The sequence below is a fragment of the Hemitrygon akajei genome, chromosome 6, assembly GCF_048418815.1.
Source record: "Hemitrygon akajei chromosome 6, sHemAka1.3, whole genome shotgun sequence".
Classification (NCBI taxonomy): domain Eukaryota; kingdom Metazoa; phylum Chordata; class Chondrichthyes; order Myliobatiformes; family Dasyatidae; genus Hemitrygon; species Hemitrygon akajei.
The window spans coordinates 80212001-80227480 of NC_133129.1; the positions used below are offsets into that span (position 1 = coordinate 80212001).

At 43.2% G+C, this 15480-nt stretch overlaps 1 protein-coding gene across 1 annotated transcript in view; it reads right to left on the reverse strand.

Moving 5' to 3' along the window:
* Positions 1-8428: 8428 nt before the first annotated feature.
* Positions 8429-15480, reverse strand: part of LOC140729186 (ADAMTS-like protein 1) — a 98472-nt gene continuing 91420 nt past the window's right edge. Inside the window, exon 17 of the mRNA XM_073048665.1 lies at positions 8429-12144. Coding sequence (XP_072904766.1) covers positions 12038-12144 — 107 coding nt within the window. The 3' untranslated portion in view covers positions 8429-12037. The remainder of the gene's footprint in view (positions 12145-15480) is intronic.

The following is a 15480-nucleotide window of genomic DNA, read 5'->3' on the forward strand; positions in this document are numbered from 1 at the left end:
TGCATCCACAAAGCAATGTCCCCTTGGATCCTATGCCTCCTTACTTTCTCAATAAGCCTTGCATGAGGTACCTTATCAAATGCCTTGCTACATCTACTGCTCTACCTTCATCAAAGTGTTTAGTCACATCCTCAAAAAATTTCATCAGGCTCATAAGGCATGACCTACCTTTGACAAAGCCGTGCTGACTATTCCTAATCATATTATGTCTCTCCAAATGTTCATAAACCTTGCCTCTCAGGATCCTCTGCATCAATTTACCAACCACTGAAGTAAGACTCACACTGGTCTATAATTTTCTGGGCTATCCCTACTCCCTTTCTTGAATAATGGAACAACATCCTCAACCCACCAATCCTCCGAAACCTCTCCAGTCCCCATTGATGATACAAAGATCATCACCAGAGGCTCAGTAGTCTCCTCCTTTGCTTCCCACAGTAGCCTGGGGTACATCTTGTCCTGTCCCAGTGACTTATTCAACTTGATGCTTTCCAAAAGCTCCAGCACATCCTCTTCCTTAATATCTACATGCTCAAGCTTTTCAGTCCGCAGTAAGTTATCCCTACAATCGCCAAGATCCTTTTCCATAGTGAATACTGAAGCAAAGTACTCATTAAGCACCTCTGCTATCTCTTCTGGTTCCATACACACTTTTCCACTGTCATACTTGATTGGTCCTATTCTCTCATGTCTTATCCTCTTACTCTTCACATACTTGTAGAACGACTTGGGTTTTCCTTAATCCTGTCCACCAAGGCCTTCTCATGGTCCCTTCTGGCTCTCCTAATTTCATTCTTATGCTCCTTCCTGCTAGCCTTAATCTTCTAGATCTCTATCATTGCCAAGTTTTTTGAACCTTTCATAAGCTCTTCTTTTCTTCTCGACAAGATTTACAACTGCCTTTGTACACCACGGTTCCTGTACCCTACCATCCTTTCCCTGTCTTATTGGAACATACGTACCTATGCAGAACCCCACGCAAATATCCCCTGAATATTTGTCACATTTCTAACATAGGTTTCCCTGAGAATATCTGTTTCTAATTTATGTTTCCAAGTTCCTGCCTGATATCCTCATATTTCCCCTTACTCCAATTAAACACTTCCCTAACTTGTCTGTTCCTATCCCTCTCCAATGCTATTGTAAAGGAAATAGAATTATGATCACTATCTCCAAAACGCTCTCCCACTGAGAGATCTGACACCTGACCAAGTTCATTTCCCAATACCAGATCAAGTACAGTCTCTCCTCTTGTAGGCTTATCTGCATACTGTGTCAAGAAACCTTCCTGAACACACCTAACAAACTTCACTCCATCTAAACCCCTCGTTCTAGGGAGATGCCAATCGATATTTGGGAAATTAAAATCTCCCACCACAACAACCCTGTTATTATTACACCTTTCCAGAATCTGTCTCCCTATCTGCCCCTGGATATCCCTGTTACTACTGGGTGGTCTGAAAAAAACATCCAGAAAAGTTATTGACCCCTTCCTGTTCCTAACTTCCACTCACAGAGACTCTGTAGACTATCTCTCCATGACTTTCTCCTTTTCTGCAGCCTTGACACTATCTCTGATTAACAATTCCACACCCCCCACCTCTTTTGCCTCATGCTGTCGTTTCTGAAACATCTAAAGCCTGGCATTCAAAGTAACCATTCCTGCCCCTGAGCCATCCAAGTCTCTGTAATGGCCACACCATCATATCTCCAAGTACTGATCCACGCTCTAAACTCATCCACTTTGTTCATAATACTCCTTGCATTAAAATAGACACAACTCAAACCATCGATCTGAGTGCGTCCCTTCTCTATCACCTACCTATCCTCTCTCTTGCACTGTCTCCAAGCTTTCTCTACTTATGAGCCAACCGCTCCTTCCTTCATCACTTCAGTTCAGTTTCCACGCCCCCCCCCCTCAGCAATTCTAGTTTAAACTCTTCCCAATAGCCTTTCCAATCCTGCCCGCCAGGATGTTGGTCCCCGTGGGATTCAAGTGCAACCCATCCTTTTTGTACAGATCACACCTGCCCCAAAAGAGGTCCCAATGATCCAGAAATCTGAATCTCTGCCCCCTGCTCCAATCCCTCAGCCACGCATTTATCCTACACCTCATTCTATTCCTATACTCACTGTCATGTGGCAAGGTCAGTAATCCTGACACTATGTCATTGGTACCAATATGTACCATGACCTCTGGCTGTTCTCCTTCCCACTTCAGGATATTGTAGACACGATCAGAAACATCCCGGACCCTGGCACATGGGAGCCAAACTACCATCCGTGTTTCTTTCCTGTGTCCACAGAATCGCTTGTCTGACACGTAACTATAGAGTCCTTGCTAACCTATAGTATCATTGCTGCTATCCTCTTCCTTTCCCTACCCTTCTGAGCCACAGGGCCAGACTCTGTGTCAGAGACATGGCCACTGTTGCTTCCCCCAGGTAGGCCATCTCCACCCCCCAACAGTACTCAAGAAGGAGTAGTTATTGTTAAGGGGGACATCCACTGGGGTACTCTCTATTATCTGCCTCTTGCCCTTCCCTTTCCTGACTGTTACTCACTTATCTGTCTTGCAAGGCCCCAGTGTGACTACCTGCCTATAGCTCCTATCTATCACCTCCTCACTCTCCTGACCAGATGAAGGTTATTGAGCTGCATCTCCAGTTCCCTAACCCGGTCCCTAAGGAGCTGCAGCTCGATGCACCTGGTGCAGGTGTGGCCGTCTAGGAGGCTGGGTGTCTCCCGGACTTTCCACATCTGATACCGAGCACAGAACACTGCCCTCACACATATGCTTCCTGTCTGTATTCTACACAGTTAACCTTCCTCGCCTCAACTCGTTATCGGCTAAGCCCCGTTGAGCCAAAGCCCTCCTACTCTGTCTCTCTCTATTCTGCTGCCTGCTCTCTAAGGTGTCTTCTTTTTAAACTCTTCTTGTTATTCTCACTGGCTGATGTCCATGCGCTTGCGTAGTTGTGGCCCCAATTTCTACCTCCTTAGGAGTTTGCAAAGAGTCGGTACATCTAAAACTTTGACAAACTTTTACAGATGTGTAGTGGAGAGCATATTGAGTCACTGCGTCATAGCCTTGTAAGGAAATACCAATGCCCATGAATGGAAAATCCTACAAAAAGTAGTGGATATGGCCCAGTCCATTATGGATAAAGTCCTCTCCACCAATGAACATCTGAAATGGTGTTGCAGGAAAACAACGCCTATCATCAGGGATCCTCACCACTCAGGGCATGTTCTTTTCTTGCTGCTGCCATCAGGAAGAAGGTACAGGAGCCTGAGGAATCACACCACCAGGTTCAAGAGAAGTTACCACACCTCAACCATGAGGCTCTTGAACCAAAGGGGATAACTTCATTTGCCCCATCACTTTCAAGGATCCTTCATCTCACATCCTCGATATTTATTTATAATTAGTTCTTTCATTTTGTACTTGCACAGTTTGTTGTCCTTTGCACACTGGTTGAACACCCAATTTGGTGTGGTCTTTCACTGATTCTGTTATCATTATTATTCTATAGATTTATTGAGTATGCCTGCAAGAAAATGAGTCTCAGGGTTGTATATGAAACATATATGGGTTTTGATAATAAATTTACCTGACTTTGAATCCACTTTCAACAGGACCTCCTCAACAAGCTAAATTCTGCTTTCCAAATTACTCTGCAGTTTCCTTGAGATATTCCACAAACTGGGATCAGCATGTGGAAAGCACATTCCGCAGACTCCCATTCATGGTTGTGGAACATCCTACTTGTCCGAACTTTACAGCTGCCTGGCCCTGCTACAGCATTTTCTGCTCTTACCCCACACTAAACATTTCACTGTTTCTCAGTGCAGGTGGAGCTTTGCAGTGTGGTCTGGGGAGGAAGCATTTTTGCTCACGGGTAGTGCTGAAAAGTTACTTACCAAGTCACTGAATCAATCTTTGCCTCCCTTTCGCTGCTGTTCTCCTGATGCCAGTTAGGATATGAAGGGAGCTGGGGTGAGCAGCTTGAAAACTCTATGTAATTTTCCAACTTGCCTCCTGGCCAGCAATCTAGTTCCATAGAACCATAGAACACTATAGCTCAGTACTGGCCCTTCAGCTCTCCATGTTGTGCCGACCCATATAATCCTTAAAAAACAAGTACTAACTACCCCATAACCTTCCATTTTTCTTTTATCCATGTGCCTGTCCAAGAGGCTCTTAAATACCCCTAATGTTTTAGCCTCCACCTCCATCCCTGGCAAGGCATTGCAGGCACTCACAGCCCTCTGTGTAAAAAAACTTACCCCTGATGTCTCCCCTAAACTTCCCTCCCTTAATTTCTCCCCTAAACTTCCCTCCCTTAATTTTGTACATATACCCTCTGGTGTTTGCTATTGATGCCCTGGGAAACAGGTAATTACTATCCGCCCTATCTATGCCTCTCATAATCTTGTAGATCTCTATCTAAAGTCCCCTCTCATTCTTCTACATGCCAAAGAGAAAAGTCCCAGCTCTGCTAACCTTGCTTCATATGACTTGTTCTCCAAACCAGGCAACATCCTGGTAAATCTCTTCTGCACCCTCTCCATAGCTTCCACATCCTTCCTATAATGAGGTGACCAGAATTGAACACAATACTCTAAGTGCGGTCTCACTAGAGATTTGTAGAGTTGTAACATGACCTCTCTATTCTTGAACCCAATCCCCCTGTTAATGAAGCCTTCTATCCCATAGGCCTTCTTAACTACCCTATCAACCTGCGCAGCGACCTTGAGCGATGTATGGATTTGAACCCCAAGGTCCCTTTGTTCATCCACACTCTTAAGTAATTGACAATTAATCCTGTACTCAGTCTTTTGGTTTTTCCTTCCAAATTGCATCACCTCACACTTGTCTGGATTGAACTCCATCTGCCATTTTTCTGCCCAACTCTGCAGTCTGTCTATATCCTCTTGTAACCTTCAACCACCTACAGCTCCATCCACAAGTCCTCCAATCTTTGTGTCATCTGCAAACTTACTCACCCATCCTTCCGCCTCTACATCCAGGTCATTTATAAAAATCACAAATAGCAGGGGTCCCAGGACAGATCCCTGTGGCACTTCACTAGTCACTGACCTCCAGGCAGAATACTTTCCTTCCACAACTACCCTCTACTTTCTTTCTTTAAGCCAATTTTTTATCCAAACAGCCAAGGTTCCACTTATCCCATGCCTCATGACTTTCTGGATGAGTCTCTCATGAGGGACCTTGTCAAATGCCTTGCTAAATTCCATGTAGACCACATCCACTGCCCTACCCACATCAATTTCTTTTGTTACCTCTTCAAAAAACTCAATCAGGCTCGTGAAGCACAATCTTCCCTTCACAAAGCCATGTTGACTATCCATGAGTAGACTGTACTTCTCGGAATGCTCCTAGATCCTATCCTTAAGAATCCTTTCCAGTAGTTTGCATAACACTGATGTAAGATTCACCGGTCTATAGTTCCCAGGTTTCTACCTATTACCTTTTTTAAACAAGGGAACTATATTTGCCATTCTCCAGTCCTCCAGCACTTCCCCTGCAGCCAAAGAGGATTCAAAGATCATGGCTAATGCTTCTGCAATCTCTTCTCTCAATTCCCACAACAACCTGGGGTGTATCATATCCGGCCCTGGGGATTTATCAATCTTAGTATTTTTAAGAAGATCCAGCACTTCTTCTTCCTTAATCTCCACACTCTCCAGCACACAGGCCTGCTCTACTTCGACCTCATCCAGATCAAGATCCTTTTCACTTGTGAATACTGAAGCAAAGTATTCATTTAGGACCTCCCCAACCTCCTCCGCCTCCAGGCACGTTTCCCTCTCTATCCTTTAGCGGTCCCACCTTCGTTCTCGTCATCATCCTATTCTTCACATATGCATAGAACGCCTTGGGGTTCTCCTTAATCCTACATGCCAAGGCCTTCTCATGCCCCCTTTGAGCTCTCCTAAGTCCTTTCTTTAGCTCCTTCCTGGCTACCCTATATTTCTCATATGTCCCTTCTACTTCCTGCTTCTTATATCTAACATATGCTTCCTTTTTCCTCTTGACGAGTTGCCTCACATGTTTTGTCAGCCATTGTCCCCTTTTCCTACCATTTTTTCCTTGCCTCAGTAGGACAAACCTATCCTGAACCCAGCTCAAGTGGTCCATAAACTTCTTTCACATTACTTCTGTGCTTTCCCCTTTGAACATCTGTTTCCAATTTACTCTCGCTAGTTCTTGCCTCATCCCTTCAGAGTTAACCTTTCCCCAGTTAAGCACTTTACCATTTCATCTGATTTTATCCCTTTCCATAGCTATGCTGAAGCTAAGGGAGTTGTGGTCACTCTCACCAAAATGCTTCTCCACCAAGAGGTCTGTCACCTAGCCAGGTTCTTTACCCAGAACTAGATCCAATATAGCCTCTCCTCTCGTCGGCCTGTCCACATACTGTGTCAGGAATCCTTCTTGAACACACTTGACAAATTCAGCCCCATCTATCCCCCTTGCACTCAGGAAGTGCCAGTCAATATGAGGAAAGTTGAAATCACCCTTAACTACTACCCTGTATTTCCTGCTCCATTTTAAAATCTGCCTGCTTATCTGCTCCTCGGTGTCCTGAGGGCTATTTGGGGGCCTATAGACTACTCCCAGCACAGTGATTGATCTCTTCCTATTTCTGACTTCCACCCAGACTGACTCCGTGGACACTTCTTCTGCAGTATCCTCCCTTTCTATAGCCGTGATACTATCCCTGACCAGCAATGCCACTCCCCCCCCCCCTTTCTACCTCCCATCCTATTCCTTTTAAAACACCTGAACCCCGGGACCTGCATCATCCAATCCTGCCCTTCCTCCAACCAAGTTTCAGTAACGGCCACAACATCGTAGTTCCACGTACTAATCCATGCTCTAAGTTCATCCTCCTTGTTCCTAATACTCCTAGCATTGAAATAGACATATTTCAACCCCTTTAACCGGCTACAATCATGTTCTGTCCCCTGCCTGTCCTTCCTCATCAACTCAGAACTCTTAGCATCATGCCCTTGTCCTTCTACCTTAATCCCTGCACTCACATTCTGATTCCCACCCCCCTGCCAAACTAGTTTAAACCCTCCCCAACAGCTCTATCAAACCTGCCCGCCAGGATATTGGTCCCCCTGGGATTCAAGTGCAACCCGTCCTTTTTGTACAGGTCACACCCGCCCCAAAAGAGGTCCCAATGATCCAGAAATCTGAATCCCTGCCCCCTGTTTCAATCCCTCAGCCACACATTTATCCTCCACCTCATTCTATTCCTATTCTCACTGTTGCGTGGCACAGGCAGTAATCCCGAGATTACTACCTCTGAGGTCCTGCTTTTCAACTTCCTTCCTTCTTTCAGGACCTCTTTCCTTTTCCTACCTATGTCATTGGTACCAATATGTACTACGACCTCTGGCTGTTCTCCCTCCCACCGCAGGATATCTTGGACATGATCAGAAACATCCCGGACCCTGGCACCTGGGAGGCAAACTACCATCTGAGTTTCTTTCCTGCGTCCACAGAATCGCCTGTCTGAACCCCTGACTATAGAGTCCCCTATCACTACTGCCTTCCTCTTCCTTTTCCTACTCTTCTGAGCCACAGGGCCAGACTCTGTGGCAGAGGCACGGCCACTGTCACTTGCCCCAGGTAGGCTGTCCCTCCCAACAGTACTCAAACAGGAGTACTTATTGTGAAGGGGTACAGCCACTGGGGTACTCTCTAGTACCTGACTCTTACCCTTCCCTCTCCTGACTGTGACCCATTTCTCTGTCCCCCGTGGCCCCGGAGTGACCACCTGTCTGTAACTCCTCTCTATCACCTCCTCACTCTCCCTGACCAGACAAAGGTCATCGAGCTGCAGCTCCAATTCCCTAACACGGTCCCTTAGGAGTTGCATCTCGATGCACCGGGTGCAGATGTGGCCGTCCGGTATGCCGGGAGACTCCAGGACCTCCCACATCTGACACAGACCCCAGAAAACCAGCCTCACACACATACTACCTCCTTTTGCAATCAACAACGGCCTCACCTCGTCCCGTTACCGCCGAAGCCTGTTGAGCCAAAGCCCTTTCACTCTGCGGCCTTTCACTCCGCTGCCCGCTGGATATGGCTGCCTTCTTTTTAAACTGTTCACGCTCAACCGGCTGACGTCACGCGTCTGCGCAGTCTGGCCTCTCTCTTCCCCCCAAGAACTCAAAATGTCTTCCCGCTGGAAATCCTTAGGTGCTCTCCCGCTGCCTTCTTGTTCCCAGCCTCTTTTCCCACTCCCTTATGCAGGTTAAGGTCCAGGAATGAAATACTAAACATTTTTACTTCAGACTCAGCCCAAGCTCAGCGGTTCTTTGTTTTTTTGTGTGGCTATAGAGTGCATTTTTTTATTTTGAACAAATAAGTTAAAGATGTGCGTTTAAACATGTGCGTTTTTAGTATTAGGAAAAGCACAGAATGAAACATTGTACATTTAATAATTTTGATCTCAAGTAGGCTTAGTACAAAAAAAAACATAAATAGGCTTCTTGAATGCAATCTCAGACTTTATCCAGCAACACTGACATTAGAGAAGTGTCACTGGGTCCTTGTCACAGGATAAGACTAAAGTACATTCACAAGGAATTCAGTCAACTGATCTGGAAGCTGTAACGGCACCTGTGACCCAGATTTGAACTCAGGAACATAAATCATTATCAGTGAGATACCTAATCCATGTTTCCTCTAAAGTTGGTCATGGAGTAAGACCTGCTCCAATGAAATCCAATATCATTTAATCAAATGAACAAATTCTTCCATAATACCAAGTAATGTTCCCTCGGTATACTGTTTCTGATGAGTAAATATTTGCCCTAGAGGAAACATGGGATTATGCACATAACAAGTCTGGCGAACCAGTTATCAATAGAAAGAAGATAGAAAAATAACAGCCCAATACATTGAGAATATATTACATATGAAATTTCAGCAGTGAAACATTAAACAAAGACTGCAAAGGTACTCATTGGAAGTGCTATTAAAATGAAAAATACAAATTTTCCAGCAAGTAACAGAAAAGGCTTTGGTAATAAGACAACAAAAGTTCCACAAAAGTAGTATTTTCTGGACAAAGTAACATAGAATTAAAGCATATTGCACATTGTCAACAAGACTTTCTAATAAATAGGTACAAAGCTTATTTTACAAAGGTCTGATTTTAAATTATACATACATTTAAACAGCTAGCTAGCTTAGACAACAGACACACATAGCTGAAATAAGAGCTACTCTTCCAGGTGTGGAAACGGATGATGATAATTGCTCTACAGACTACAGTAACTGGCCTGGCACATGATTGTAAGAAGCAGTATTTTTACCAGGTCATACAACTGATATCCTAATCTTGGACACATGAAAATAATGCTGAAATGAGCAGTCTCACAATAACTGTAAATCTGCTTGTGAATTACACTGATTAGATAAAGGGCACAGTGTTTTTAAAACATTTCAAAGTGCCTATATTTTTCAAGAAGGAAGAGAGCATAACGTGGAGTCAGAAACCATTCATCCAGCTTGCGGTATTAGTTGAGACATTTGATCATCTATAAAGACTGTAAATCTATCTCAATGAGGACAGATGTGATAATAATGTGATGCATTTTACTGCTCAATGAAGTGATGCTTTCACAATATTGAGTTCCTATTCTGCCACCAAGTGATGAGTGAAAATAGAAGACTTCCTTGTAGAGAATTAAGGACAACCTTCCTGGGTCACTCTTATACCACTGCAGATATTAGCACTGACTTTTAGTTGAAACAGTTTGTGGCTTGGGGAGATCTCTGTGTTGACAAGAATATGCAAATATATTTTCATCATAAAGTGTATTAAAAATCCAGCTACTTAGAAGCTGGTGTATAATTCAGAATTTTCCACCATTTTCCCCAGAGTACGTTTGTTTGGGGGGGGGGCACAGGAAGGGTTTCATTTATTTTCAGTTTTGAACATTGGTGCTCTGAATTGTTGTGGACTACTGGAAGTGAAGTTGTGGCTCAGCCATGGGTTGTGGTGAGCTGTCTCTGAGCCTCTAATGCCATTTGCCTGCAGTCTTGGTTGGCTGGAAACTGATCAGGCAATGAAAAGCAGAAACTGGAGGTAAAATGATAAAGGACGAGAGATCGGCTCAGATAAATAAGTGCCAACATTTTAATATAACTGACCAGAGCAAAACAAAATCAGGTGCTACAACAGTCCTCCTCAATTTCTGATGTAGAGTATTGAAATCAAAACAGAAAAGATGGGAACGAAGAGGGAAATTAATTCAATGAGATCATTTGAACTTAACCAGCGATAGCAGGGCTATTTTGTTAAAACTCTGGGTGGAACGCAATTTATTGTCAAAATGTTTTTCAACTTTCCCATTGACTGCTGAGGCATGCCACGTGTTCTTGAGATGGAGGGACAGATGTTGGTGCTTTCTGCACTCGCTGTTCCTCCCACTTGCCTTTTAGTCATTGAATGTTTAGTTTTCACAGCTTTTTGCCATTATTCCTTTGAGTTTGTATATGCTATTCTGAAATTTTGGATTTTTCCACAAGTTTGACCTGCTTTCACTGTTGCATAGTTCAGTGTAGTTGAATCCAAGCTCCTTAAGAGTGGATACACAAGTCGATAGGGTGGTTAAAAAGGCTTATGAAATGCTTGCTTTTATTAATCGGGGAATTAAGCTCGAAAGTCAAGAAGTTATGTTACAACTTATAAAACTCGCACTCAAAATGCTGGAGGAAGAGTTTACCCTTTTCCATAGATGCTGCCTGGCCTGCTGAGTTCTTCCAGCATTTTGTGTGTGTTGCTTGGATTTCCAGCATCTGCAGACTTTCTCATGTCTGGAGTATTGCATACAGTTCTGGTCGCCCCACTATAGGAAGGATGGAGACGGTGTCAAAGAGGCTTACCAGGATGCTGCCTGGTTTAGAGGGCATGTGCTGTCACAAGGTGCTGGATAAACTTGTTTTTTTCTCTCTGGAGCACCGGAGATCTGATAGAGGTTTCCAAAATCATGAAAGGCATAGATAGAGTGGACAGGAAGTATCTGTTTCCCAGGGTGGAAATGTCTAACTCCAGAGGGCGTGCATTGAGGGTGAGAGGGAGTAGGTTCAAGGGGGATGTGAGGGGTAAGTATTTTTACTCAGAGACTGGTGGATGCCTAGAATTGCTGCCTGGTATGGTGGTACATTAGAGGCTTTTAAGAGATGTCTGGATAGGCACATGGAGGGATATGGACATGGTGTAGGCAGGAGGGATTAGTGTTTGAATGTTTTTGATTTGCTTTCTAGCTGCTTCAGCACAACATTGCGGGCCTAAGGGCCTGTTCCTATGCGGTGCTGTTTGATGTTAAAATATATATCACTTCTAACCTTAGGAGGATCGGGATCCATGATCAAAAATTGCCATAAAGAAATACTTAATTATTTGGTAAGATCTGTGACAGGTGTAAAAAGGAAGTAATAAGCCATTGCCTTCTCTCTTTCTCTCCAAAATGCTGGATTTCTTTCCCAGTGCAGCTCAATACCATGAGTTACCTTTTGGTCCTTTTACTCCTATTGTACCTAGCCAGTGTCTTTCTATAATATAGTTGGGTTTCTTTGCACAATTCCACAAAAGGCCTGAGCAGAAATTCCTACCAAACAGCCCAAGCAGAATGTTAATACATTTCCCTTGGGCATTGAGAGGAAAATTAAAGAAGGTGGTGAATATCTTTCTCAAAGTCATACAGGTGCTGTTGTCCAGCGTCATTGTCAGTGCAACAAAAGCACTCACTCAAAAGGCAATAAAGGAATGTACAGTGAGTCTAAATAAACTGTAACGGCTGTATTGGCAGCAGACAGATTCTTGTCTATTCAAATGCCGACACACTCTTCAATCATCATCTGTCCTTCAGAAATAAAAGCACAAGCAGCACTTCTGAAATTTCAAAACAATGAGACAAGTTCGAGTCTGTTCTGCCCGTCGCTTCATTGCTTCAGAGGAGTTGTAAGGTGGCGCCATCGTCAGATCCCACTGCAGGATTCACAACAGCGTAGTTTGTACTGAGGCAAGAGACAGAGTCTTAGTCGCTTTACCATTTCACAATATCGGGTTGTGTCTCTGCATTCCGCTGTGAGGGAATGAAACCATAAATTATACACAGTTCCAACCACTCTGTCTCACCACAAATGCCAATAAATCACTGTGTTTGCAGAATAGTGGTACATCATTTGTAGTGAGTTTCCAAAACTGCCAAGGAATTTATTAACAAAATTCTGAAGGACCAGAGATTAGCAGGCCGACTATTCAACCCCTCTCTAAACACTGACTGATCTGCTGTGTTCCTCCAGCATTTTCTGTGTGTTGCTGATGAGGATAGTTCTTATTGCTTGAACTGTGAAGATTGCAACAGGGGTCAGTTTGGGAATTCATCAGTTCTGCTCACATTCCAGGATTTGTTTTCTGTATGTAGGTGAGTGTTAAACATAGAATTGGGTTATGTTGTCAATTCTCCAAATTGAATTGCTTCAAACATTTGTACAAAATCTACAATTTATTTTATAGTCTGGAATTCTGGGTCTGTCACTTGTAGACCACAGGACCATAAGACGTAGGAAAGAATTAGCCATTCAGCCCATCAAATCTGTTCCACCATTCCAACACGGCCGAATTATTATCCCTCTTGGCCCCATTCTCCTGCCTTTTCCCCATAACTTTGGATGCCCTGTCTAATCAAGAACCTATCAACATATGCTTTAAATAAACCCAAAAACTTAGCCTCCATAGCTAATTGTGGCAATGATTTCCACAGATTCATGATCCTCTGGTTAAAGAAATTTCACCTCATCTCTGTTCCAAATGTACATCCTTCTACTCTGAGACTGTGCACTCTGGTCCTAGACTCGCCCACAATAGGAAACATCCTCTCTACATCCACTCTATCTTTGCCTTTCTATATTCGATAGGTTTCAATAAGGATCACCCTTATTCTTTTAAGCTCCATCAATTACAGACCCAGAGTCATCAAATGCTCCTCATACATTAACCCTTTCATTCCTGGAATGATTCTCGTGAACCTACTCTGAACTCTCTCCAATGCCAGAATGTCTTTTCTTAGATAAGGAGCTGAAAACTGCTCACAGTACTGTAAGTATGGTCTGCTTTGTCCAATGCCTTAAAAGCTTCAGCATTGCATCTTTGCTTTTATATTCTAGTTCTCTTGAAATGAATACTAACATTGCATTTGCCTTCTTTACCACTGACTCAACCTGGAAGTTAACCTTTCGGGAATCCTGCACAAGAATTCCCAAATCCCTTTACAGCATAGATTTTTGAATTTTCTCCCTTATTTCTCCCTTATTTCACCCTTATTTCTTCTACCAAAGTGCATGATCAGACACTTCCCTACACTATATAATGAACTGCAACATCTTTACAACTACTGAACTCAGGTTAGCTGGACTATAATTTCCTTTCTTCTGCCTTCATTCCATCTTAGAGTGGAGTGATATTTGCAATTTTCCATTCCTCTGGAACCATTCCAGAATCTAGTTATTCTTCAAAGATCATGACTAATGCATCTGCAATCTCTTCAGCCACCGTTTTCAGAACCCTGGGTGTAGTCCATCTGGTCCAGGTGACTTATCTACCTTCAGAACTTTCATCTTCCCAAGTGTCTTCTCCTTAATAATAGCAACTATACTCAATCCTGCCCCACCTCCCCGATACTCTGGCATACTGTACGTGTCTTTCATGGCAAAGACTTAAGCAATATACTGAGTTTGTCTGCGATTTACTTGTCCCCCATTACTACCTCTCCAGTGTCTTTTTCCACTGATCTGATATCCACTGTCACCTTTCTTTTACTCTTTATTAACCTGAAGGAACTTTTTGTATCATCTTTTATATCATTTGCTAGCTTATTTTCATATTTCACCTTTTCTCTCCTTATAGCATTTTTAGGTGCCTTCTGTTGGTTTTCAAAAGTTTCCCAATCCTCTAGCCCCACTGTTTTGCTCTATTATATGCCCACTCTTTTCCTTTTATGCTATCTCTGACTGGCCTTGTCAGCCAGAGTTATGCCATCTTGCCATCAAGAATACTTCATTATCTTTGGGATGAATCTATCCTGCGCCTTTCGAATTGCTCCCAGAAACTCCAGCTATTACTGTTCTGATGTCATCCCAGATAGAGTCCATTTGGCTAGCTCATCTCTCATGCATCTGTAATTCTCTTTACTCCACTGTTAAATACTGTAATCCACTGTTTGTAGAAGATATTGCTGAGCTAGAGAATACTGATGGAGGCATTTAATTCTGGGGCTCAGGATTCTCAGTATTCAAGGAAGAAAAAGAATGCTTTTCATTGGAGAAAACTAAACTGAATGAGACCTGATCTAGTTATTCCATATATCTGGAGTAGACAAGCTATTCAACTGTTAATTTTGAAATTTCCAATATCTGCTTAGTGGTTTTACATGGAGATGGAGTACGAGATGCATGTGCCTGCTGGTGGTGTAGTGGCATCAGCACTAGACTTTGAGGTAGAAGGTCCTAAGTTCAAATCCAGCCAGGTCCCAGTCTGGCCTGGCAATCTACTCCTGTATCTTCCCATGCTATGATTTGATGAGTTCCATGACATCTTATGTCAGATCTTTCATCTGCTGCCAGTTTGTGTAAACTATGTGTGTAAAAGTTTAACATCACTAAGTACAGAGTCTGGCTAAACTCATTGTCTTTTCATTTAATCAATTGTCAAAGTTAGGATCCCTGCAGGGAGCAGGATTCCTGTTGTACTGTTAGGATGAGGTGAGTACACAGATAACCCCAAGATACTAAAATGTCTTCCCTCGTGAGCCCCTACTGTATCTCTGTGACTTGGTAAAGTACTATATGCAGAGTTATTTAAGTATTCTCTTTTAATCAATTTAATACTGTGCTCATCATACTTTACTCCAATACTGTAGTTCTTGTTCTACACAGGAAAACTAATGTGACCAGACAAAATGAAAGATAAATCTTCACATTAAACGCAACACACAAAGTGCTGGAAGAACTCAATAAGTCAGGTAGCATCTGTGGAGAAGGGGGCAAGTCTCGACTTGAAATGTCAGCTGCCCATTTCCCTCATAGGCGCTGCTTGATCTCCAGCACATCATGCATTGTATGCATAAATGCATTTGGTCAATTTTTGCCATACAGTTTCCAATTTTTCTTTTACCCGTAACATTGCGAGAGGTGGAGGCAGCCTAGTGAAGTTCACATATAACTGGCATGTGAATTCTGTTCCTCTCTCTCTCTCCAACACTCTCTCTGTAGGAAGACAATTCTAAACTCAGTTAGAAGCCTGAACTTCCTGAAAAGGCAGGTCTGTAGTACCAAACTCACCCATTAAGTAATCAATTGTCTGAACTTGCTCCTTGAAGCAATTTTGACCAACACTTTCTCATTTGCCCACAGTGTAAACA